The following is a 25,874-nucleotide window of genomic DNA, read 5'->3' as shown; positions in this document are numbered from 1 at the left end:
TTTTTTATTTTAATGAAGAATGATTTATAATAAGAATAAAAAATGTAAAGGGTTATTCAATTTCATGTACGCAAATGTATCAAATAAACCATCTCTGGCAAAGGAACTGTATGGTACAGAATAATAATAATAATAATAAAAGTAAAGATTGACAAAGAGATGGCGTTATTTTAATATGAATTATATTTGTCACAATTTTACAATACACATGATAACCTCACACAAACTTCGTTCCGCGTGTACAAAAAAATAACAAAGATATTTGAAATTCGTTTCAAACGAAGAAAAAGAGAACCCGCAGAATGGTTGGCTACGAAATCAGAAAACTAGAAGATAAGGTTTGATTCAAATTACTTAATACTTATCTAGATAACTCATGGAATCATGAATAATCTATTTTCAGGGAAGAGCATTGTTTGCAACTGTCGATTTTAAGGAAGGTGACACGATATTGGATGAAGTACCTTTGGTTTCGAGTCAATTTTCATGGAATGCTGCTTGCAAATATTTGGCATGTGAATATTGTCTAAAGTATGTAAATTTGTGGAACAATTTTCATTAAGTCAAGTCCTGGCTGAATACTTACTCACTGCAATATATGTATGATCTCTTTTCTTGAAACAGACCTCTGGAGACTGCTGAAGAAAATTTTAATCGCTTGAGTGGACACAAAGGCTCCGAAACTATTACTTTGCCATATGCTGATTATGGCTGCCGCCTCGACAAACAAAACCAAACAAAATGTCAGGACTGTTCAACCCGTTATTGTTCGCAAGAATGTTTGAAGTATGTTTTTTTTCTTAAATTTTTTTATTTCTTTATGTGAAAATAAATTTCAATTCGGTGGATCACATAAAATCATTCGGGTTCAGGTTTTGTTTGAAAAACCGCGAAAACCGTTTGTCTGAAGTCTGAAGTAATCATGAAACTTCGTTTTTTGTGGTTATATTGATAATATTTGCTTACCATGAGTTTGTTTTCTTCTCTCGTCTTTAGTATTGCGAACGAAAGATACCATCGTTTCTTGTGTTTGGCGTCAGATTACGATAATCCAACTCATCCACTGAATGTTCTTAATGAAGTTTGGAAGTAAGACATATGAAAATACTCTTTATAAAAATTTTATAATATTTTTATTACAGGAAAATTCACTATCCTCCTGAGACAACCACCATACTATTGATTGTCAAATTGATTGCAATGTACAAACAAAGCGAAGATAAAGAAGCACTTTTCAACGCAATTCAAGAATTTCAACACGAATTCATCAATGAAAATCTGATGATAACACACAAAATGTTGGGCGAAAAGCATCAACACAATCTTGATGAACTATTTGCTGTATTCGAAGATTCAATTGATTTTACTGGAATTGAAATGTTTCGGAATCTAGACTGTTTCAAGCGACTTTTTGCATTGATTGGTATTAATGGACAAGGAATCGGAACTTCTTCATTTGCGGATTGGGCACAGTGCGTATCAGGGCTATCTCTTGAAGAAGATGAACGAATGGCCATCACAGACTTGATTGATAGCTGTTATGCACAACTAGAAGAAGGTATAATTTCCATTATCCGCGGAATTCAATTATGGGTAACAAATAATAATATTACAACAATAACACAGGTACTGGTCTGGAATGGTTGAACATTGAAGGATCGGCACTCTATTCGATTGGAAGCAAAGGTGGTTTATTTGTTATAAATATCATATTAATATATTTACAATATTCTTTTATCTTCTCCACACTCTACTTCAAAGCAAATCACAGCTGCGTTCCAAATGCTCAAACATCATTCCCGCATTCAAATCACAATCTTCATTTAAAAGCGATCCGTGACATTCAGTGTGGTAATTTATTTCATTCTTTTCCAACCAAACCTTTTACCATCGACAAACGATGGGAAATTCTCATTTTCATACTGTGATGGTAAAAAAGGTTGAAAATCCCCCAACGCAAGTTCTAATTTAAAGTTCTCTTAAATTTCTTTAAAAGGTGAAGAGATTTGCATCTCATATTTGGATGATTGTTTTCTTTCACGATCACGACATTCACGGCGGAAAGAACTGCGCGAGAACTATCTATTTATGTGTACGTGCCAAAAATGTGAAGCGCAAAAGGATGACGAGGATGTTACATCAGATGAAGAAATGGATGATGATGATGAAGAAATGGATTAAAAAATGCATTAAATTATAATGTGGAAAGAAAAATTTATTCGTTCAATTCAATACCACTGTAAAAGAGAAAAAAATCATAAATAAATCAGTGCTTATGCAACAGTTGCTGCATCATCCAGCATTGGTTTCAAATTGATTAGATTGTTGCTGCTCTCCACCAGTTCAGTGAGTGACACACGGCCACGTTGCCGAATGAATTTGCTCACATCGTGCAGCTCCTTCGTTGAAATATATATAAATTTTCCTTGGTCGTCGATGACCCCAGATAGAATACCATCATTTTGTAAGTGAGTTATGCGATCGATGACGGCTTGTGTTTTCAATTTAAATTGATTAGCGAGTGATTCGAGTATGACAACCTTATGCAATTGAATAAAAGATATGAATGTGTTGAGTAAGGCTTCTTCTTCGTCTTCGTCACACTCATCAAAACCCTCCTCTTCGATTTGGAAGCTAGCTTTCATTTTAAGATATTCTTCGTGCTCTTTGCGTGCCTTCTCCTCTTGTTCTGATCGTTCCAATTCCTCACGCTTCTTCTCAGCGATCTGTTCCGCTTCTTCGGCTTTCTTTCGTTCTGCCGCTGCTAGTTCATCGCGTTTCTTCTTTTCCTATTTACATATATAAAGAAATGGAGTTGCATTAGAAATATTAAAGTCACTGAAACCATGCGATTGAAATCTGTTACAAATTTTACCTCTCTTGCAATCATTTCGGCTTCTCTTTGTTGACGTTTTTCTGCTTTTGCTTCTAATTTGGCTCTTTTTTTTGCGCCCATCTTCTCTCGATTGGGCTCACCACCATCACTGTCCTCTTCACCTTCTTGTGATGCGACAGGCTGGGGTGCATTTCGGCGTTGATTTCGAGCTATTTGAGCACGTCGTGGTATATCTGAGTCAACGACGTGGTTGATCCGTCGGGATGGCCCTGCACCTGTGATAATACATTCATATTGGTGATAATACAATTTGGGAAAGAAGAAACAACGGCTTACTTTCATTTTTTGATTCTGAAGTCTTGCGTGTGAATAGAAGAATGCAAACTAATATAACAAGCAGAGCAGAAGCGATTCCAAGTAATAATATTAAATCCATTTTAAAGAATACTACTATGTTCAATTTAACACGTAACAAACATTCACTCCGTATAAACGTCAAACTATTAGCTTGACATTTAAATGTCACAAAATACATTAATGTCACAAAATATTGAAGCAAAATAATTCCTTTATTTTATTTTAAAATTTTTTTAATCAAATTTTATTCATTCATTAAAACTATGACAGATTTACAGAATTTTCATTTGATCATTACGAAATGATATTGTCACCGTCACGAGTTTACTCAACAAAAACTGGCAAAGCATGTGTGTTCCAATAGTCATCCCAACGCACACTTTGAAAATTGAAAAGCCGCTCGTTGAATTCCTCCTTTTCCTTCACGCTGTTGTATGGATAGTCGTAAAACCATGTCAACAAATGTTGTGATAGTTCCAAATAAGTCTCGAACACAAAGCCATTTTTTCCATGTTCTACAAGTTCGCCGATACTATGTCATATATAAACAACATTTTATACATGAAAGTACTATTGAAAGTTGAAAGCAAGCTATTAAAATACCATTTATATTTAACAGCACAGACGGGAAGTGCGCAGCCAAACATGTCCACCACTTTCATCGGAAGATCAAATCCACTGGAGCTGTAGTGTAAACACACGCCTAAATCGGCTGATGCCAAACACAAGGGATAATCTTCAATGGTCAACCAGGGTGTGACAATTGTTACATTTTTGTAGTTTCTCTTTGCAATATGGTTCATGTAATACGATTTTTGCGGACCTTTACCAGTAATTATGCAGAAAAGGTGCGGATAATGTGAGCGTTCCTCTTTTGCAACGTTCTCGTAACCTAAACACAAACTCATTCGTAAAAATTCTATTATTTTTTGACACCATAAATGAAGTGTATACTCACGATCTAAAGCTTTCAATAGAATTGAAAAATCTTCGTCTGGAGTCCAACTGGTACTCGAAACTAGAATTGCAGGCCGATCGATGCGTAATTGCACTGTACCATTTGAATCTTTGTAAGTGAACCGAGTAGCTTGGAATTCATCTGAATTTATGCGGACCGGTAAAAATTCGTGATAGTCATTAGCAAGCCTGTAGAATAAATCGTGTTTTTGCTCGAGACCAATAGATTGAAATTGTGATGCTGGACGATCATAGAGAACTGTTGCTCTGTTGGATGAACAATAGGAAAAAAATTTAGGAAAAAAAGGAGAGAAAAAAATTAGAGAAAAATAAATTGTTTATCAACATACTGTATGTCCCAGTTTTCTCGAAGATCTTTTTGCATCATTTTGGTGACACAGAAATTGCCGGAACTTTTTCGCCCGAAATATTGTTCAAACCACTTTGCCAATTTTACCATGCGTCTTTGTGGATTTCTATTGATTGTTGACAAAGCCTCAGGATTTTCATTAATTGTTGGAAATGTGTCGCTGGCCAGACTGAGGATTGTATATGTATAGTTATGCCAATCAATAATGAACTTGCAATGTTTGAACAGCAAACAATACATGTAGCACACGAAAAGTGTTGGTATTCCAGGCGGATTTTGACATAGAATTGTATCGGGTCGGCGAATATTAAATAGTGCAATAAATAAACTCAACGTTTGCCATATCGATTTGAAAATATATTTCAACATTTTTGGCAAATTGAGTTCGGGAAATGCGACCAGTTGCTGAATGTTACATTTCGCATTTTGACGAATTTCGGCGATTGGTTCAGTGTCACCATATCCAATGAGATCAACATTAAAATCATGCTGTAACAAACTTTTCACATGGTATTGCATCCGAGGTGATCGTCCAATATCGCCCAACACAATGACACAAATATTTCGTTTACCATTCGGAATGCGGCTGTTTTTTACCTTTGATGATGATGACATTCTTGTTGCATTCACTTTGTTATCATCTACTGTTTCTTCTTCTTGTTTATTATTGTTCCAATTTTCAATCTTCGACTGATTGTTCTTGTTTTTTCGTAAGCCACGTTCGTAAGCCAAAAATCGCAATCATTCAGAAAACAATTAAAAAAGACGAAACCAAGTTGCGTTGAAAAATTTGTGTTTCGGTGACAGTATTGTGGAAATGTCATAAACGTCATCTCTGTGTAATAAACGTCATCTGTTATAAGGCCTGAACAATTATTGAAATTCAATTAATTATAAGGTTTTATTTTTTTTTTGAATTTTTCGGATACAATGTAGAAAAAATGATAATTCTTAGGTGTATTATAATCAACATTGATATAAAGTAATCATTGACTTTTTGACATGGAGTCAGTCAATCGCGATTGATTTTTAACATCGCTTCACGAATGTTATACTTTTTTATGTATTTCTGTATGAGGCCAAGGCTTAATGTCGAAGTGAAAGACGTCATTTCGGATGGTTTTGGTGGTTTCGATGTATCTTCAAGCGGTTTGATGGCCGGTCCACCTTCATGGTCCTTCACAAATGCAATGCAGCCATCACGAAACAAAAAGGACACTTGAAATGTGTTATCAAAAGTGTACATCATGTTGGTAGGATCGATGACCTGCAAATGATAAATAAATAACTTTTTACCCAGACTAATAAGATGAGTAGTAATTACTAGTTACTACTGACCAGTTGGAAGTATGGAATTGGTTTTGAGCCATTCTTTCGGTATATCTGGAAGAAAAAAAAGAACCGAACATAGAAGAGAGTGTATAGCGTATAGCGTATATGAGAGAGTTAATCTAGCTTACTTCTTTGATTGTATTGAAAACGATTTCAACTTTCGAACTGCCCGTTTCTGTGTTGACACCAGCTTCAGTCACAGTAGTTGGTCGTTTTTCGGCAGTCGGATTAGCTGCTTTACGACGTACACGACGTTCTTTCTGCGCTGCCTGCGATGCCCCGGCAACGTCATCAAAATCAAAAATCCCGAACGTTGAAGACGTTGCAGCAAATGATTTAGCAAATCCAGCGGTAATTCCATCCAACTTGGACCAATCGCAAATGTTGTGTTCATCCAGAACACTTTCAATCTAATGAAGAAGAAAAAGTGGATACAAAGATTATTTTCCGGGGAAAACACCCGTATATTTTTTCTTCACATTGTTAGCTAAAACCCGAAACAGATGTTATGTATGAGTAAGACCAATTTCAAGGATTTTGTATTGTGGAAAAAGTGCTCGATTGGCAATTGTTGTGTATAACAATTTTTCAACTTCTCACAGTTATTACATTCGTTTTTTTCTTCTTTTGTTATTTTCTCATTGGATATAAAAGTATAAACGGCTTTATAATTACCAATGCAGCTGCGAAGTTATCGTCAGAAAATTCATCATTTTCTATTTTTTGTACAGTTGTACCCATAAGATCGCTGGCCAACTTACAAACCTATCGAAACCAAATGAGATATTATCCATAAAGACCATTTGAACGAAAAATACCAATATTCCAACCTGTGCATCCAACACAACCTCAGCGGATTGTCCAATTCGATCGGAAAGTGACCCTTGTCCAGCCAATTCATTCGATCTGGTCAACAAATCTTTCAATGTTGTCAAATTGTCCGCAACCGATTTATTATCCACATTTTCAGCAGCTTGACCGCCTAATTCTAGTAAATGTTTATACTCTCTCTTGCGAACGGCACTTTGAAGCAGAGATGAGTTCAAATCACTTTCACCAGACATTTTTTCCGAAATTGGCTTTATTCAAACGTATAACTTTTCAATTCGTCTTGATCAATTTCTTGCCGATACAAAAAAGGATGACTAGCAGTCATTTAGTTCACCCGGTTGGCCGGCAGATGGCTGCTTGTCGTAATATATGTTCATATGTCTCAGATGTCAAATCACTTGTCTAATGAGAAAAATGGCACAAAAGACGAGACTATGAAGAAAGCATTCAGTGCAAACTCATCTGGATTCAATAATTATTCTTTTAAATAAATTGTTGAATCAAAATCGAGAAAATAGAAACCAAATTACAACACATCAATATGGATCAATTGTCTCGGAACGATATAATCGCAGTTTTTGTGCGTGTTGGTATTGGGGCGGCCGTAGCCTTTTATTCGCTAAAATGGTTTATGAATCAAATGGACCCGACCATTCAAAGTAAGAAAAGAGCACGGACAAAGGCAGAATTCCAAATAAAACGGATTACGGAAACAGACAAAAGTCTTAAAATCGATATATCCACATTATCTGATTATGAACTGGTAAAATAATGAACGCAGATTTTTCTGATTAAATGATGTGGTGTAATTTAATTTGTTTTGTTCTGTTTTATTTTATTTTGTATGACAGGTAATTGCATCGCATTTGGTTGTGCCTGAAGGTATTCAATATTTAATCTACTCACTATTTATTGAAATTGGTAACTTCTAATGAATATATTCACTGTAAATAAATAAAGACATCAACGTCAGCTGGGCAGATATAGCAGGTTTAGATTCCGTAATACAAGAGCTTCGGGAAAATGTCGTATTGCCAATTCGTCATCGACATTTGTATTCATCATCACAGCTGTGGAAAGCGCCCAGCGGTGTACTTCTACATGGCCCGCCGGTATGTTTTCCTAACTAATTTTTAAAGAAAAACTAGAACAAAATCTCATTTAATCAAAGAATGGATCACTGATTCAATCAATAGGGATGTGGCAAGACGTTGATTGCAAAGGCAACCGCAAAGGAGGCTGACATGCGTTTCATTAATCTCGACATTGCAATGCTCACCGATAAATGGTATGGTGAATCTCAAAAACTGGCATCAGCTGTATTTTCATTGGCTACAAAATTACAGCCATGCATCATTTTTATCGACGAAATCGATTCATTTTTGCGTTCACGAAGTTCACATGACCATGAAGCAACTGCTATGATGAAGGTATTTTTGGTATCTATTAATAAACAAAATCTTCTAGTTTTAAAAAATACTGCCAATGTTAATAATAATATATACAATTTATTATTTCAAAGACTCAATTTATGATGCTATGGGATGGATTGGCAACAACACCAGGAGCAACTATTATCGTCATGGGCGCAACGAATCGTCCAAAAGATTTGGATCGTGCGATTCTACGTCGAATGCCTGCGCAATTTGTCATTGGTGCACCCGACACAGAACAACGTCGAAAAATTTTACAACTTGTGCTTGAAACAGAAAGTGTAGCTTCAGATGTTGACTTGAATCGACTGGCCAAACTTGCTGTCAACTTTTCGGGATCTGATTTACGGGAATTGTGTAGAAATGCATCCGTTGCGAGATTGCGAGAGTTCGTTCGGGTTAATGATGGTACAACCTCAGACGCACGCCTTGAAAATACTACCAAATTGGACAGGCCACCACCACCAATATCAATGCAACATTTACTAGATTCATTCGGCAAGATGAAGGAATCAAAGATGCACACCGGAATGCTGGGAGAGCATCGTATTGATTTAGATTAGGGAGATTAGTAGTGAATGTAATACATATATGTATAATCTAGTTCAATAAATATCGAATGAGAAGAGCCTCCAATAACGAGTACGAAAAAAAAACAAATGGCTTTGTTCGATGAAAAAAAAACTGATGTTTTCAAATCAACTTGTGGCTTTTTTTTACATTAAATTTTCATCGATCTGATATTTTCGTTATAAATAGTTTCGTTCATTATTTTGCATAGGATTGAATTGAGTTTCCATTATCGTTTCTCTTCGGTCATTTTAGATACGGTTCCTATGGATTTGGTCGCAATGTCATTTTGGTTCAGTCAAAATGCTATTCTGAGCAGTGAATGTCGTCGCAAAGCTTTTCTCACAAATAACGTTCTCGAGCGTATTCTGTTGGTTTGTCAGACGCTTCTGGTAAGCTGAGCACAATCAGTACTAAGCACAAAAGATTTGGAATCTTGACTCCAATTCACGATAATGTACCAAATTTTCATTCTTATTGCATCTCCCAACTTAATCCTCTTCTCTCGTTCATTAGGAGGAAAAGTTCATTTTTTGTAAGCAATGCCGACAAAAGATAGCAAAATTCGATAGCCTATTTCCGATGAGCAAAGAAGGCGTTAGGACAAACTTCTGTAATTCGTGTAAACCATTGGATTTATTTCTCATTTGGTTTGAAGTGAACCAATCAATGATGGAAGTATTTCAGCAAAAATTTGAAGCCACGATCATTTCTTGGTCTGTCCGGAAATAACATCTTCTTTGATAATGCAAGCAACTTGCAAATGGACAGTGCATCAACAAATGTGGCGGATTCAAGTGCTGATGACGAATGGTGAATCAACGATGATCACACAATTTCATATATATACAGATCATATTTTATTTCGAGTAAAGATCACAATTATAGTGGCTATTTATTAATCATATAATATAGGACAAGCAAAGCATGAACTACAAATTGTGAACCAATTTATTTACACATTTTATTGAGATTGAGTGTTTTATGCCGTTGGTAGAATAAAGATGATACGACTGATTTTGCGAAAAGGGTTTGCTCGTTGGTTTCATTCATCTAGTAGATCATTGAACGCAGTTGATAGTTTCTGCAACGGAAAAGGGGAAAAAACACAAATAAAAATGTATGCATTATTATGCTTAGTATGTAATCGAAATAAGAAACTGTTACAGTGCCAACCTCTTTACAGGACGGACATCGACCTGACGTCAGGTTCAGAAATACTTTTGTATCACGAAGTGTGGCGAACCATTCCTTCAAACAGGCCGTATGATAGTTCAATGCACACTTGTCATTATCACAAGACACCATCGGAATTTGCCCAGCAAAACGATACGTATAGCAGATGCTGCACAATTCACCCATTCCACCGTGGTTGAACGAACTCTTTAGAGGGAATGCTATTAAGTCTGTAAAAATGTGACATTTTTACCAATGATTAAAGAAAAACTTGACTTTGTCATTCATCCACTTACCGAAAATCCGCAGGAGATTTCTGTAAATATCATCGTTCACGATCCAATCATCGAGTTTTTCATGGTAAATCTTTCGATACTCTTCCACTTTCTTCGTTGGCCCATAGAATGTTGTGGTTACTGACGACGGATCAAGGGGATCTACTTTGATTTTCATGTACACTCGATCTTCTATGGAAATGAAATCAACAAAAATGTTTAGCTACAACATTTTTCATATGGATGGTTTTTCAAGGTACCCAGTTTAATAACTCGATGATTGTGTTTGGTTGTGATTTCCTCTGGATCAACCACGTACGTCAACTCATCGATAGTGTTCATTTGTGCATAAAACTCGGCCATTTGATCGAGCAAACTAAGGAATGTCGCCGAATGTGTTTCAATTGTTCCAACCGGCTTGAAATACTTTTCATTCTCTGGTAGACTGTGCGATAGAATGGATACATTCAGTTTGTCATCCAGCTGCAGAGTCAAGTGATGTGAATCATAATCTTCAGCCGGAACAATTTTGATTTGTTGACAATCTGAACTTATGTACACCTTACAACGCTCACTGAAAATGTAGAAAAATGTATGTTCAATATCAAATGCAATTGCATACAATTTTTCACTTACTTTGATTGAGCCTCATGCAAGAGACTCGTGACAATAGCATCACTATTTTGTGATATCTTTGCAGTTATCCTTTTTTCCAACGCAAAACTGTCCATCATTTCAAATTCATCTGTTTTGTTTACTCTGTAAAAGACATTAGCTCAGTAGCGCATGAGTTCATCGTTTGCCAATAGGGGTTTTTGTTTATGTTCAACGATCTGTCAAAACTGATAAAGGTGCTCGGATCGGTTATTATTTGAACCTTATGAGATAGTTGAATGGATGAATATAAAATGAAATATTTCTTTTTAGCTAACTTTGATACATTTTTTTTATTTTAATGAAGAATGATTTATAACGTGAATAAAAAAGGTAAAGGGTTATTCAATTTCATGTACGCAAACATTGTGTTTTACCATCATAGGATAACCATTCATTAGGCAACACATCAGTATTTCCGAAGCAAGTGAAAAGACCCCAACCGAAGAGCTTAGATTGACACATATTCATTCAATTCCTGTGTAAGACTGTATTCATTGCCTCTTACTCATCTTGAACAACACAACACAACAGTGATTTTCGTTTGTAAAGACACCATTTCTTCTAAATTTTTGTTAAATCTAAAAAAGCAAAAGACATCAAACTCAATAAATTTCATCAAATTGAAATTGCGGAGAAACATTGTAATCGGAGATAAACAAACATAAAGTAAATAAAACAGAATTAAAATTAATTCTTTTTTTTTCATTTGTTTGGCATGTGCACCACAAAGATTGAAAAAAAATCGGCTGAAACTTACTGCAAATGTTGTGTCGCTTCGTATGAAATCGTCACGTATTTTTCAATATAGAGTTCAAAGAATTAATCGTGATTCATTTTTCTATTTTCATGTAAAAGTCACCATGGTTAGAGCTGAGTATGTCGACTTCTCCGGAAACAGAACGTGACCATCGCGCCTGTGGAAGACTCTGTCGTGATGTCGCCCAAAATGCTCTGACTGCAAACGATTGCCCGTCAGGCCACTCTCCTAGCTCTTCTCCAAATATTTCCACTTCAAGACAACCAGTTGTTGCCAATGATCACACAAACCGAGAAAACTCTCTTCAACTTAATTCCACTGCAAGCGTTCCTGGTACTACAAATGATAAAATAGTACAAATAATTACACTTGTTTCAGACCTCGGTGAAGAGATTGCAACACTGAAAAAGCTCGAAGATGCGTTGGAAAAACAACGTGTGGATCTCGAAAGTACTATGGACGCTAAGATTGAAGAAGCGTTGAAAAAACAACGTGTTGAATACGAAAAGAAGAAAGACAAAATGCAACGAAAGTGCGACAAATGTCAAACCGTACATGATGAGGATGTGAAGATGTTATGTACTTCAAAATGTACTCGTATTTTGGTCGCTGATTTGCTATAGAAGACCGACAAAACGAGAAATGAAGAAATCGACGGTGAACTTCAAGCGCTACCAACTGGGGCATAATTGATGTTGATAGTATCATATGAACAGTATTTTTAAGACAGACTTTTTTTTACCTCACATAAAGTTCTTATTATTCTCTCAACTTAAACGATATTTGAATAGATGAAAATGAAATGAAAGTAAATTGGTTAGCTAATTTTGAAATATGACATTTAAAGGTGAATAAATACTTTTTTTATATCTGAACAAACTACGAAAAATAACGTTTTTACTCTATGGAAAAAATTAGCTGGATGTGCTAACATTGAATACTTTCTTAAGTTAATTTTCAGAGTTTAGAATGTGATTATCATAGTTCAGGTACTTGACGCACTCGCAATCTATACAGAGGACACCTGAAGTAGAATATACCGACCGATTGACGTATTGATTTCATGCAGTGAATTTTGAATTCATGTACACAAACAACGCACTCATTTGTCCAATATTTTCACACGAGAACTTTTAAAATGACCACAAATCAAGAATTTCCTCAAAAAATCACGTTTGCCTGATTTCCGTTTTAAATTGAAGAGCGAGTTACAATTACCTTAGATGTCGAGGGGATATTATTAGTTACCATGTAATTACACTGTTCATAGAGCATTAAAATGCCGGTGAATGCAGCGCAAAGGCTAGTTCAACTCACGGAAAGGTGTAATGAGAATGCACGAGAGAAACAAGGACTCGAACAGTTGTGAATGAGGGGGAGAGATCAAACAACAAAACCACAGACAACAAAAATGACATTCAAGCTGCTTATTAACTTCCTCACGTCACGCATCATTGCCCACTGAGAATCGCTGCAACTTTATTCTACATGTGAAATGCACACAAATACAGAAGAATTAAATAAATTAACGAATGCGATGTTCGAATTGTATTTTTTATTTTCAGCAATATCTTATGCTTATGAAGTTGCAAATGTGCACTTATGGAAAAATATAATGAGTTAGAAAATGAAAATAGATAAGCGGCTCAAACTTCATTTGATGATGGTGTGTTCGCGATAACTTGTTCCACAAGTTCATTGAGATAATTGTGTTAATTTGGAATTGGACGCGTTGTCGCTCACAAATCCTCGCGTTTTTTTTCTTTTCCAGTCGTTTCATCTTTTTCATCTTCTTCAGGCTTCCCTTTTTGCTCATCTGCTTGGGCCTTTTCTTTTTCTTCATCTTCTTCAGCATTTTCTGCGCCTTCTTCTTTGTCTTTGTCGTCATCCTCATCGTTTTCAGCCGATTCTTCCTTTCCAACCTGTTCCGCCTTTTGGCCTGTTTCTCCTTTTTTTGTTTCCAACCAATCTTGGTATTGTTCCTCTAAATATGGGAACAAAGCTTCCATGCATGCCCAGGAAGTCCATTCGTGTTTGGTGTGACCGGCGGAAAAACATGGAATGTCCGATGACCGTGTATTCAATTCTGTATCCAGTGGCGCATTGGATGTCACATAGTTCCGAGCATGCTGAAAAATTGTAAAATATTTTATTAAAACCCATGTTTTCTCAAAAATTATTCATGTGTCCTACCTCGTTGAACCATTCGAACATTCTTCTTGATAGTGATCCGGCATAGTGCACTGAGTCGGTGAAACCGATGGCGAAGCATTTTTCCAAGAAGGCATTCGGGTAATTTCTGGCCATTCTCAATGTAACAACACCGCCATAACTGTGTGCAACAACGGCAAATGATTCGATGCTATCGTAAACTGGCTCAATCAACTGTTCCCAAACGGAGATGATGTGTTCTTCAGGCGATTCATTTCCTTCCAACCGGATCCGCTTAGGGCCTTCGATGCGCGAATTATGATTCGTATTGGTGACCAAGACATCATACCCCAATTCAATGGCACGTTTGATGTATGGAATTTGTGTACCATGATCGGTTGACTGATTGATTATCAAACTGCGCGACCATTGACCAGCTCGAACAACACCCGAACCATGGATCAAAAATAGCAACTTCTTTGTGTTGGCGAAATCGGTTTTTGTGCCGAATACAAAACTTGACTTTGGCGTTTCGGGAGAGGGCACCCAGATTTTGTGCAAACCAATATCCAACAGCATTTGATACACATGCTCGGTTAGTACTTCACCAAGTGCCTCGTAATGTGCTTGATTTTTACTTGAGTCAGAACTAACTTCAAATTTGAACGGATCATCAGTTATTGAACCGTCCGTCGGATCGATTTGCCGCAATTGACCGACATCTTAAATTAACAAAGGTTAAAAACCAACAATGAGTAGTTTTTCGTGATTAATTTTCAATTGTTTGTTCTCTATTTGCTATCTTACCGTTGAAACCATAACCGAATCCCTCTAGTGTTGTCGGAAATTCGGATGACATTGTGGTGCTAGCTCTTTGACCAATGACGCGCGATAAACGGTGACTGTACAGTGAAAAAACTATATATAAAATAGAAAAAATTGACATAATCCCGATAGAAATTAGTACTTTTCCCTTTTTTCGGCAGTTGTAATCGTTTTATATGATAATAAGAGATTTCCAACGAATCGTTTATGATTATCTATAATTTGGTCGATTGGAATGTTCAGTATGAAAAATGTTTACCTTGTCGCGATGCACTAAAACACTTGAAGAGTTTCGTTGAAAACATTACCCGGCCCGCTATTTATTTTTACACGCAAAATCATTTGACACTTTGACAGCTGAATGTCAAACTGAGCGGCTGCGATGTTAGAAACGATAGGGACAAAAAAAATTGCGGATTTTTTCTCAAGAATCTGTCTTTTAAATCGAATTTTCTGAAAATGATGGCATTTCGTGAATCGTAATGATTTTATCTATTCAATAGTTTGACTCTTTGTGAAATATAGCATTTAATTGCGAACGATTGAAAATCCAAATTCTTGTACTAAAACTGTGTGTTGACAACTATCAAGTGAAGTTTATAACACGTACACAAATGTATTTTCGGTGCAAAAATATTTCCTTAAATTCTGATTCATTTCGTTTGCTCTTTTTTATATAAAAAAGAACACATATGTTTGAGTGACTAAAAAGGTAAACATACATTTCTCCAATAACAAAGATGATTTATCACGAATGAAAGTGAGAATTGCACTGTTTCAAAGACATTGCTTGCATTTTCTGTTCTAATCCAAAGAATTCAGCTGTGAATTTAACCCATTCTCATTGTGATCCGACTGAAAGTGATGATAATGCATGTTGTGTAATGCATAATTATGTGTTGGTTCTGCATGTAGAGTAACTTTCTTTTCAATTAAATAATCATCAAAGAAGAACGATTCAAACATTCATTGGATTGGCGCATGGCCACTAGCTCCATCTAATGAGAACAAATGGATGATTGATGCCGCGGAAAACCGTGCATTCAAATCTAATTGTAAAGAGATATGTATTTGCGCGCGCATGTGTCAAGTATCTAAATGAGAAAATATTTGTGAAATTCTTGTGATGTTGACAGTGAGAGAGCATGAAATCTAGTAAACATTCGATTTACACATATATATGTATAACAATTTTTTCTCTTATCACGGGTTGTGTTTAAAATCGTGTTTTGTTTATATTTATTTTTATTTGTTTTGAGTTGACATTCACGTGTTTATTGTAATTTAGGGTTCAAATGTGATTTTCATAGATGTTTTTGGATAAAAAAGTTTCCACAAGGAAAAAGTGCGTTAGAAGACATTGACGTGTAAGTAAAAAATGACCTGATTTTATATTGGCCTATTAAGAAGAATAAAACTACAAAACATATAAGCCCACAATAACCCATAAAACCAGATAGTGTTGACATCGACGAAGGCTCTGCAAATAGTTCTGATATCAAAAATTAAAATAAAAAAAAAGAACGCACCGAGTCGCGTACACAGTCGATGATGACTCGTTTATTTAACTGATTCTGCATTGCACAATCTAATTCGACACGTTTTCTTTGTCATGATAAGACTGGTGTGCACACTTGCAATTTGTGTGTACACTTGAACTTGATTTTCATTTTATACAATAAAATGAAACGGAGAATTAACGCGAACGTTGCCTTTTCGTTACAGTTTGACGGCGAAAAAAATCCCATCTTATCGAAATCGTATCATGTATTGATTTCTAATCAAAATGCTTGTGTTGTGCGAATCCCGTTGATTTGGCAAAAATATTTTATCGTCTAAAACAATTGACTGGAAATTGAATTCCTATCGCCGTTGTCTTGCCACTTCAACGACAATATATCATCGAGATAGGATTTGTGATAATTTTTTTTCCGCTTGTCGTCATTAGAAAGGCAAACGGATGTATATTTAGAAATGATTCTGACAAGCTGCTCTGTTCATATACATTGTTTATCGTGAGCGCCACGTATATATATAAATGAACTACTCGATAGCTGTCGTAATAAATTTTGTTACATATATGTGCGTATAATGCAGGGACAGCACAGAATTCACTAGAAAAGAAAAAAAATAGTTGGATTTGTCTTTGACTAATTGCGCCGCATGGGATTCACATCAAGCCTTTAATTGAGCGAACGGGAGAAATGCGATGCTAGGCGTCAGTTGACTTGAACTTGTGTTGCTTCTTCGATGCGACTCCTTCAATCGGTTTTTCCAACACGTTTTTGAGGGCAGCCGGGTGGCGATGGCGACAACGGTACCAGTGACGGCGGCATCTTTTTAGTTTTCATTTTTTGAACGCAAATTACATTCAACATTTTCCATCACTTTCATTTGCGTTGACCGTCGCAGTTTCTAATGCCATCCAAGCTAATTGTGATGATCTTATGAACTATGCATGATTAGTGATCACACAATTTCTCGGCTAGTCTTTTTTCCTAATCAAAGTCTCAAAGTTTGTTTACTTGATTGAAATGGTGTATTTCCGTTTCGCATGAATAAAAAATTGTTAACAGTTTGGATTTTGCGCCGAAGAAAAAACAAACGATGAAAAAGGCATCAGAAAAAAACACAGACAGATCTGAGTGAAGTGGTAAGAATTTGACAGTTTCAATTTCGAAATATGATTCATCTGCGCAGCAATCAAATGATATTGGAAATGTGCATCAATTTGCATTGATTACACACTTCGAACGATGCATACTGATTGCACTGAGAACAGTGTAATAATGTCATTTGATTGGGTTCCGTTCTGATTTGCATTGCTTTGCATTGCTTTGCTTTGCCGTAACATCTGGAACGTTATACAATTGATATGATCGTCATGATGAACGCATAAAAACTACTGAATCGTTAAGATTTCAATGGATTTGTCGTCAATAAACTAACGAAAAAAAGGCGGCGAATCAAAATCCGCAGAATTTTGTGTTTAGTAAACAGTGTTTACGTTTATGCCACGGTCTTCTCTCTTTTTCTCAGTTCGTTCTCGCAGAGATGAAAGCGCCAGTAAGCAGTATCGTGCGTATGAAGCATCGTATGTTGATTAGCGGCGATTATTTTTCCTCTTATTTACGGCATAACATGACCCGTGCGGCTGTCACGCTTGTGTGACAAATTCCCACAAAAAGTAATGCCGATAACGATTGTAAAAGAGACGAGAAAAAAGAGCACAGCACACACATGTACAAAGAGAGAAACGTAGAATCGAAAGACAGAAAAAAAAGTGTCGCAGCACTTGGTGTGTGTGATTGTTTCAGTTGTTTATTGTGTATACAGCGAGAGCAGTGGCTTTTCAATAAAACTCACCAACCGTTCTGTCACCAGATGCATTAGCAACGTGATATTTTAAGCGTCAACTTCGCTCTTACTCTCCGGTACTTTGTGTTCGTTATAAATTTCGTGAGCTTTTCACAGTGGAAACAAGTTCAACAAGTAACAAGTAACGCGTATTCAAATTAGTTTTTTCGGTGTTCCGTGAAGCAAGCAAGCAAACACATACATTACATTCACACGAATCTCGAATAACCCAGCACCAAAAGCAATACACACGCCGATTTTTTTTTACTCTCATTCTTCTGAGCAAAAATTGCATTGAATACAACACTAAAAAAAACACATCCAACGACGACTACAAGTGCAATCGTAACTGTGTTTACCTCTTCTGTTTTGCCATTAAGTATACATTCGTTCGTGTGCTAGCTCCGCGCGCCCGCTACACTTTTCATTTTATCTGCTGCGACTGAGTTTGTGTGAGTAACGTGATTTTGACTGTTTTAACACATCGAGAGCCAACAACAAGTTAGAGTGGTTTTCTAGTTTCTTGTACCGCCGTCAACATTATTGTTATATCGGTTGTTATAGTGTCAACACGTCTTGGTCTTAGCTATTCGGTTGGTTTCGATTTTCAGACTGTGTCGTCTCACATCATTGTTTTTTTTTCTTTTCTGTTCATTTCCACCTGAATAAATACAACACAAATTTTACGTTCAGTGTCTTGACATGTTTCTTGACCGAAAATTTTCCATTCATAGAGAATAAAATAATAAAATACATCGACAATTTTTAAAGGTTTTCAAGAAATATATCGTTCATTTTTTTTCCTTTTTTTTGCTCTCACTTTCTTATCCAGTTGATTGTTGTTGTACCATTCAACATCCGCACTATTTTCTGGCCGTCGTCAACCTGATCACAAACCGTACGAATTTATCAATCTAGTTATTTACGACTACACAAATCAATTCAACAAAATGCCTGAATTACTTTACTTTGGAGGAATCGAAGGGTATGTACATTTTTTTTGTTTCCATACTGTACAAATATAGATTTAGCAAATCTATACCGAGAGATAGACAGAGAGCATATTGTTGTGCGTGTTGTTGTTAGGCTGAATGCCAAAATGAAAACAATTACCACCTCATTATTCCGAATGGGGCGCCATAAAAGCCGATAAAACGTTAATCTAGTGACATGGAATTATCTGTGCGGTGTAATGAAACTCATTTAATATATTCGCTCAAATTTGGCCTCAGATTGAACGATATATCGTCACAAACAATATCAACCAAAATGAAAAAAATTTGCAATGCAGTTACAATAAATTCGTTGTGCAAACGAATTCTTTTTTCATTCTGCACACAGTTATTTTATCATTTCAAACCCGTTAAAATGATGGACGAAGCTCTGTTTCGAGCTTATAATTCAGGCATTTCTTTCATTGTGCAATTGAAGTCAATTCACTTTTATTGAAATATCTTTCAAGCTGTCAACCAAAAATATACGTCCAAATTTACGCTTCAAGTCACATGAGCTATTTGGTTCAAGCCTTCCATTGGTGGTGCATGTATGCACACATATGTGGTAGTAGTATATTCAAAGAAACTGGCCATAAAACCAATTGAGTCTAAATTGATTGTGGACTGTAAAGAAAGAGACATTCCGAAATCAAAACATTTTCAGCGTTACAATTTACTTGACACCAAATTCACAACAAGAGAAAAAAAAAGTCATCGTGCACGTTTGTTTGTCTCGAAGCAAAACTTAGACATAAAATAGTGATCGCGATGCCATGGCAGCCAACCAGTTCGACCAAAAGGAATTTGCATTTTTAAGCAAGATTATCACTAGCACTAAAAAAAACCATTATAGACAAAATACCAAAGAAAAAGAAGAAGCGATAAACGTGCATAAATTAACCAAATTACGTAAACATACAATGTCAAAATGTAAATACAACAAACTCGGCGACATTTGGACAAAACATGTCCAAGCGTGCATTAACTGTTTGGTTTTGCCCCAAATAAGAAGACGCCTGTTTGTTTGTGGTTCGTTCGCTTGGTCTCGTGTGTGCGCGCGCGAGCGCTCTCGCCGAGACAGAGATAAAAAGAGAAGTGACGGGTCAACGTTCCATATTTGGGCTATTCCATCACCCGCAGGAAGTTATCTCTCGCTCACTCGAGACATAAAAGTCGATTAAAAATTGAAGCGCAATTCTCCAATTTTTACAAATGTATAAACAAATGCCTATGTCTCCATGCCACTATTAATAGAGCAACGCTTCAATAGAAAGTATCTTGAATATATGTATACCCACGCGCACCCAACTCAATACACACGATCGACGAATCCAAACGTGCGCATGGGCACACACCTAGCCACTCAACCGTCTGTGTTGCAAAAAAAGTGTATAAAAGAAACTGGTTTCTGATTTTAAACCTTTTTTTACTTCTTTCATTAACCGTCAATTGCACGTCACGTTATTTTATTATTTTCATTGGTGCAGCAGCAGGAGTGGATTTTTTTAAACTGCTTTTCGTTCGCACACAACCATTCACTGTTTATTTTATAAGTAAACGGAGGTCAAATATTAGTTCTGATTTGCCGTCGTTTTCGTGTGTAATACCGATCGATTAATTATCAGTCTAACGTCAATCAATGCATTGAACGTTAAACAAGTGTTTGGTTAATATCTCTCATAATTGCGCACTGCACGCGCATATGGCGCATTTTATTTCGTTCAGTATCGAATTCCATTCATTCTACGTTTGTACGCGTTTGAAAGCAAATTAGAGTGGAAATCGCTGCGACGATGAACTGGTGTTTGAATTGGCTCAACAAGCCCTCCGAATAAATTGTATTTACCAAAGACAGATTAAATTACATGTATTGACGCCGTTTGCAACAGATATTCTGTTGCGATAAAGCTGTTTGTTACTTCTTACCTATCAACTCTTTTCATCGGAACTTTTTTTCTTCTCTGAATCAATATTTGTTGAAAGCTTTACATACATATTCAAACTATATCCTTCACATTTTACATTTGTATCACTTTATTTTCGCATCTGCTGAACAAAATAATGTCGCGTTTTGATAAACTTTGACTTGATTGTTTTTCTTCTGGTTCGTAACTGATACGACGACCAAATGGGGCAAATTTTGTTGACATATTATTTTTTTTGTTCATATTGTTGATTAAAGAAACCGCAAAATTATTCTAAAAAAAAAATTCCAAAAATTCTAAGAAGATCTATCCGAAAGACACTAATATTTTGAAGGTGATCCTTTGAAATCGAATCGCATCCAAAGTTCACTGATAATCATTCAATTCTCGTATGATTCGTTGTGTGGTGACTGTTTGCGCGACAAAAGTCGGAAAAAAACCCAGCGTCCACAAAAAAATTATTTAATCATGCTCAAGTGAAATTATTATGCGAATTCAGGATGCGTAGCTATTACGTTGCAATTGAATGCTGCTGATAGCGAAAAACATTGACTTACTAGTTATAAAAGGTCATTGCTATGCATGAATCAAAAAACGAGACTAGGGAAATCAATTCAATAAAAATGACAAGTGAGAGGAGACGAAAAAGACGCTGAAATCAGTCACAAGCGATAAAGAAAAATGGACTTATGGGTTAATGTTGGCAGTTAACTTTTTGATTCATTCCGTTTGTAATGAGGAACTGAAGCTGTTGGCCCGAACGTAATGGAATTTCACATAAAATGAATGTGAAAGCATGTGGTCATCAATTTGTCGACTCAAATGCAGCATCAAATGAATGCGATAATGTACATTAGTTTTCAATCTATTGCCGGCTATTACATTTGTTAATTGGGGTCAATATGTTATTCGTCTAGTCTCTCGGTTATATTTTTTTTCCATAAATTGGAAATGGCGATTAATTAAAATGCATTTCTACTTGATAAAAATGAAAAGTGTAAAAAATTGTGTCATTAATCTGAGGTATTTTTCTGTTTCCATTTTACAGTGGTGCAACTCACTCAAAAGCCGTGATATGCGACCGATTTGGATCGATTATTTCAAAAGTGGCTGGACCAAGTACAAATCATTGGGTTTGCGGTATTCCAGAAGTAGCACGCCGTATTGCTGATATGATTGAATCGGCAAAAAAACAAGCCAACATCGATATTGACCTAAAACTTCAATCACTTGGCTTGAGCTTGAGCGGTTGCGAACAGGTAAGATAGAACTTCAGCATCTGTCAAAAATATATTTTTGGAGAAAATTCAACTAATTCATGAGATTTTCATTAACAGGATGCCACAAACAAAGTCTTGGAAAATGAACTATTGGACAAGTATCCAAATCTGTCAAAGTCATACTATGTGTGCAGCGATACGATGGGCAGCATCTTCACTGCATCGCCACTCGGCGGAATGGTTCTCATCGCTGGAACTGGCTCAAATGCATTGCTTCGTAATCCTGATGGTTCCACCTATACTTGCGGTGGCTGGGGAGCCTTTTTGGCTGACGAAGGAGCAGGTAAGATCACCATTCAATCACTTCGTTCATGAAGAAAAATCAATCAGAATGCCAGAATTAAGCGTTTTCTTTCCTATCTACAGCATTCCGTATTGCTCACAAAGCCGTCAAAACTGTGTTCGATCACGAAGATAAACTCATCTTAAGCCCATACGATACATCGGCCACATGGGAACAAATTAAGAAGCACTTCAACATTGAAACCCGTTACGATCTACTCGACCACTGTTATGCCAAATTCGATAAAGCCTTTTTTGCCAGTATGTGTGAGAAGCTGTCACATTTGGCCAGTGCCGGAGATGAGCTCTGTTTGCATCTGTTCGAAGACGCTGGTATTTCCTTGGCCAAAGCTACAATGGCATTGTTACCAAATGTCAGTGATCAACTCTTGACCAAAAACAACTTGAACATCGTTTGTGTTGGCTCCGTTTGGAAGAGTTGGACCTTATTGCAGAATGGATTCAAAACTGAAATTGCTAAGGCAACCAACAAATTTGGATTGAACTTGATCACACTAACTCAGGCAATGGCAATTGGAGCTGCTTACCTTGCAGCTGATTCCATCAATTACGATCTGCCACGAGACTATTCACACAACTACAACATTTTCCAACACATCCCACCAAATGATGGCAGCAAGACTAATGGTACACACACTAATGGAACATATACCAATGGCAACGGTGTAGCAGCCAAGAAAATCCAAACCAACGGCAATGGCAGCTTGTCGAATGGAAAATACACAAATGGCACATCGAATGGCACTTCAAACGGCACTACTAACGGAACTAGCAATGGATCTACTTATGGAAAGTCAAACGGAACATCCAATGGAATGAGTAATGGAGCCTCAAATGGTGGCACCCCAAATGGAAAATACACAAACGGAATTCAAGCAAAGAAAGGACTTAAAACCAGAGCCAATGCATCACCAAGTACAATCCTTGTTCAAGATGGATAGACACCACTTGCAAAGGAGAGAGATTACGAGAAATTGAACCATTTTAACAATTTGTAAATGTCGAAAGCTACTTTTTTGTCTTTTTTTTAAAACTACTGAATTTTATTGTACATTGAGATATGAGATTTAGATTTTAAGATGGAAATTTATCGTTGGATGTTGCACATCGATCGCCTGTATATTTTAAGAATCTTTTTTTTTTATAAACACTTTAGATTTTACAATTTACTTGAGTTTTAGTTAAGTATTGCGAAGATCGGATTTTCTGAAAAATTGTAAACTGAATCATTCAAAATAAATGCGATTAAAGTCAAGCCAATCGGGTTTTTATTTATTTATTCTTTCTTTCATTCGGATCAGAAAAAAAATCTTTTGTATTGCTTTGAGCGATTAATTTTGTTTAAAAACAGGTTCAAGTGGCAGTTGCAATGTGATAAAACTAAAATATAGGTCTAAAACATGGATGGACGAATTTTAATCGTCCATTTCTTCTGGAACAATCATGATTTCCAGTTTTTGTGTACCCCGATACACGGTCATGTTCAAGGCTTTCCCTTTTTCTGATAGAAACGAATAAATGTCTGACGTGTTATGAACTTCTTTGCCATTTATTTTTGTCACTATATCTCCTGGGCTCAATCCGCCACTATGAAAAAAAAAACAAGAAAAAAATTCATTGAGAAAATTGATAACTAGCTCGGCTTTGAATAATTTACTTATACGCTGGCGAACCAATTATAACCTTCCAAATCAACACGCCACTTTTAACATCCACAGGCACTGTATGGCTACGTTGCCTCAACTCAGTCAAAATGTCATCAGTTAGTGTGAGCATTGTGATACCTAAAATAAAAAATCAAACAATTGGCGTAACATCGGAAGGGTGAACAAAAATTGTTGAATGAAAGCTATACCCATATAACGCCGAGCTGGTGGTGGCTTGAACTTTTTATTATCGCGCAATTGTTGACCTTAGATTATGGACGAGACACAAAAAATTAAGTTTTACGACAGTTAGATAGGAGAATTGAGAATCAAGGACTCGGACCATAAAATCATAACAATTTTTGTTTTGTCAGAGCACTAACTACTTTGTTCTGGTCCTACAGTATTTCTGCAGATTTTTGGTGAATAGTATTTACTAAATATTTACTCACTCTTTTCGAGAAAATCACGAACATAATCGATCGGAATGGCAAAGCTAATTCCTGCCGTTACTTTCATACTGTTTATTCCAATCGCTTCGCCGTCGAGATTGATTAGCGGACCGCCTGAATTGCCAAATGTGATAGCTGCATCGGTTTGAATATAGTTGATGTTTTTGCCTGGAATAAACCAAGAAAAAAATTAACTTTCGATGATAACTTTACGATGATAGCCCGAGGAAAAAATCTTTTCTTCTTTTCCCTATTTTGTTCGTCTAATCCATTTTAAGTTTCATTTTTCCTCTTTAATATGGCCAGTACAACGAAACTCACCTCTTAAACCAAGTTCCTGTGAAGCGCGCTGTGTTGAGCTTACAACGCCAGCTGTAACGGTGTTATTCAATGCCAATGGGCTGCCCAATGCGACAACCCATTCACCGGATCGCAAATCCGACGAACTTCCCAATTTTATTGTGGGCAATTTCTTACAATCAATTTGTACCGTAGCCAAATCGGAGACGGGATCTACGGTTTCAACTCGACCGATGAATTTACGGCCATCCTGTAATCGCACCTGGACAAATGTATGAGGTTTATTGATAACAACGTGCGCATTCGTTAAAATCAATCCATTATCTTCGACTATAAAACCTGATCCATTGCTGGCTGTCACTGGTTCACGAGAGAAATAATCCAAGTGTCTCTTGTCTTTAATTTCGATAAAAACCACCGCAGGTGCTGCCTTTTCAACGATATCAGCAAAGAAATTGAATCGGCTGCGGTTCGACGCCTCGTTTGTGGTTGGCACAGCCGCATTTACTGATGGACTCAATGAAAACGCAAGTGGATTTTTGTCGTCATCATTTTTGTTTAAGTATTTGTACGCTAGAAAACCGGCAAACAATGCAACGCCTGAGATTGCAACCGGTTTCACCCAATTGCGGTGGATTACATCATCCGAACGCTTCTCTTGAGATGAACTTGAGGTAGATTCAACAATTTGATTGCTCAAAAAACGCACTGAGTTTGGTAAACATTTCGTTTGATACGAATTTTGAAATAAAATCCTCTGACCAAAATTCCATACTTGATATTTGACATTCAACGCTTTGAATCGTACAAACATTTCTCTAACTAGTACCTTTCTCTTTTTTCAACCAATTGATGCCAAACTATGTGCCAATGTTTTGTTTTGGGGGAAAAAAATATTCACCGCAATCTAATGTTCATCATCTGGTGGAAGTAAACTAAAATTATCACCTTCACCTTCTAACATTGAATTGAATGTTAAAAAAAACTATTATTTTCTTCTTTTTGGTTATTTATCAACAAATGAAAGTTGAGTCACAATAACAGTGGTTATTCGTTTGACGGTCGCAGCTGATTGTCAAAAGTCGATAC

General features: G+C 36.4%; 10 protein-coding genes across 15 annotated transcripts in view; 4 read left to right on the top strand and 6 right to left on the bottom strand.

The window, feature by feature from the left end:
• The window catches only part of LOC129576287 (protein cereblon), an 11,277-nt gene extending 1,560 nt beyond the window's left edge, over positions 1–9,717 (top strand). The window contains exons 5-6 of the mRNA XM_055461085.1: positions 8,942–9,078; positions 9,203–9,717. Coding sequence (XP_055317060.1) covers positions 8,942–9,078; positions 9,203–9,418 — 353 coding nt within the window. The 3' untranslated portion in view covers positions 9,419–9,717. The remainder of the gene's footprint in view (positions 1–8,941; positions 9,079–9,202) is intronic.
• Positions 189–2,295, top strand: LOC129576275 (histone-lysine N-trimethyltransferase SMYD5). Its single transcript, XM_055461042.1, has 8 exons — positions 189–338; positions 404–531; positions 625–786; positions 997–1,089; positions 1,143–1,558; positions 1,627–1,686; positions 1,762–1,851; positions 1,997–2,295. Exons 1-8 carry the CDS (start codon positions 303–305, stop codon positions 2,179–2,181), a joined length of 1,170 nt encoding a protein of 389 aa, XP_055317017.1. The 5' UTR covers positions 189–302; the 3' UTR covers positions 2,182–2,295.
• On the bottom strand, positions 2,195–3,333 carry LOC129576290 (DDRGK domain-containing protein 1). The gene is made up of 3 exons (XM_055461101.1): positions 3,173–3,333; positions 2,876–3,111; positions 2,195–2,789 (listed from the first exon to the last, which is right to left on the bottom strand). Exons 1-3 carry the CDS (start codon positions 3,270–3,272, stop codon positions 2,274–2,276), a joined length of 852 nt encoding a protein of 283 aa, XP_055317076.1. The 5' UTR covers positions 3,273–3,333; the 3' UTR covers positions 2,195–2,273.
• On the bottom strand, positions 3,405–5,135 carry LOC129576231 (chitobiosyldiphosphodolichol beta-mannosyltransferase). Its single transcript, XM_055460941.1, has 4 exons — positions 4,501–5,135; positions 4,152–4,417; positions 3,797–4,085; positions 3,405–3,725 (listed from the first exon to the last, which is right to left on the bottom strand). Exons 1-4 carry the CDS (start codon positions 5,133–5,135, stop codon positions 3,518–3,520), a joined length of 1,398 nt encoding a protein of 465 aa, XP_055316916.1. The 3' UTR covers positions 3,405–3,517.
• On the bottom strand, positions 5,403–6,916 carry LOC129576292 (EP300-interacting inhibitor of differentiation 3-like). The gene is made up of 5 exons (XM_055461133.1): positions 6,683–6,916; positions 6,528–6,617; positions 5,981–6,262; positions 5,859–5,903; positions 5,403–5,787 (listed from the first exon to the last, which is right to left on the bottom strand). The coding sequence occupies exons 1-5, from the start codon at positions 6,914–6,916 to the stop codon at positions 5,533–5,535; spliced, it is 906 nt and encodes a 301-aa protein (XP_055317108.1). The 3' UTR covers positions 5,403–5,532.
• LOC129576280 (outer mitochondrial transmembrane helix translocase-like) lies at positions 7,013–8,818 on the top strand. The gene is made up of 5 exons (XM_055461071.1): positions 7,013–7,446; positions 7,535–7,565; positions 7,644–7,795; positions 7,880–8,113; positions 8,206–8,818. Exons 1-5 carry the CDS (start codon positions 7,225–7,227, stop codon positions 8,677–8,679), a joined length of 1,113 nt encoding a protein of 370 aa, XP_055317046.1. The 5' UTR covers positions 7,013–7,224; the 3' UTR covers positions 8,680–8,818.
• Positions 9,545–10,947, bottom strand: LOC129576297 (E3 ubiquitin-protein ligase FANCL). Its single transcript, XM_055461147.1, has 5 exons — positions 10,774–10,947; positions 10,398–10,711; positions 10,159–10,329; positions 9,863–10,092; positions 9,545–9,770 (listed from the first exon to the last, which is right to left on the bottom strand). The coding sequence occupies exons 1-5, from the start codon at positions 10,869–10,871 to the stop codon at positions 9,732–9,734; spliced, it is 852 nt and encodes a 283-aa protein (XP_055317122.1). The 5' UTR covers positions 10,872–10,947; the 3' UTR covers positions 9,545–9,731.
• A 2,144-nt stretch (positions 10,948–13,091) lies between these two features.
• Positions 13,092–14,925, bottom strand: LOC129576271 (FAM172 family protein homolog CG10038). The gene is made up of 4 exons (XM_055461027.1): positions 14,787–14,925; positions 14,510–14,620; positions 13,745–14,424; positions 13,092–13,680 (listed from the first exon to the last, which is right to left on the bottom strand). The coding sequence occupies exons 1-4, from the start codon at positions 14,830–14,832 to the stop codon at positions 13,291–13,293; spliced, it is 1,227 nt and encodes a 408-aa protein (XP_055317002.1). The 5' UTR covers positions 14,833–14,925; the 3' UTR covers positions 13,092–13,290.
• On the top strand, positions 14,880–23,642 carry LOC129576242 (N-acetyl-D-glucosamine kinase). Of its 6 annotated transcripts, none has more exons than XM_055460988.1 (6): positions 14,880–15,239; positions 15,816–15,894; positions 18,717–18,869; positions 21,853–22,063; positions 22,142–22,367; positions 22,451–23,642. In XM_055460988.1, the coding sequence occupies exons 3-6, from the start codon at positions 18,835–18,837 to the stop codon at positions 23,326–23,328; spliced, it is 1,350 nt and encodes a 449-aa protein (XP_055316963.1). In that variant the 5' UTR covers positions 14,880–15,239; positions 15,816–15,894; positions 18,717–18,834; the 3' UTR covers positions 23,329–23,642. The 6 variants fall into 6 exon arrangements, with proteins under 6 accessions (XP_055316963.1, XP_055316944.1, XP_055316954.1 ...); XM_055460969.1 differs by lacking the exon at positions 14,880–15,239 and adding an exon at positions 17,567–18,336 and having other exon boundaries at positions 15,667–17,180; XM_055460960.1 differs by lacking the exons at positions 14,880–15,239; positions 15,816–15,894 and adding exons at positions 16,750–17,180; positions 17,567–18,477.
• LOC129576266 (serine protease HTRA2, mitochondrial) lies at positions 23,628–25,833 on the bottom strand. Its single transcript, XM_055461013.1, has 5 exons — positions 24,807–25,833; positions 24,486–24,653; positions 24,243–24,299; positions 24,045–24,171; positions 23,628–23,974 (listed from the first exon to the last, which is right to left on the bottom strand). Exons 1-5 carry the CDS (start codon positions 25,597–25,599, stop codon positions 23,803–23,805), a joined length of 1,317 nt encoding a protein of 438 aa, XP_055316988.1. The 5' UTR covers positions 25,600–25,833; the 3' UTR covers positions 23,628–23,802.
• Positions 25,834–25,874: the final 41 nt, after the last annotated feature.

Source organism: Sitodiplosis mosellana, unplaced genomic scaffold, assembly GCF_009176505.1.
Source record: "Sitodiplosis mosellana isolate CC-2019 unplaced genomic scaffold, AAFC_SMos_1.0 Smas_scaffold_1, whole genome shotgun sequence".
Classification (NCBI taxonomy): domain Eukaryota; kingdom Metazoa; phylum Arthropoda; class Insecta; order Diptera; family Cecidomyiidae; genus Sitodiplosis; species Sitodiplosis mosellana.
The sequence above is the reverse complement of the archived record's forward strand: the minus strand, read 5'-3'. Positions and strand labels throughout refer to the sequence as shown.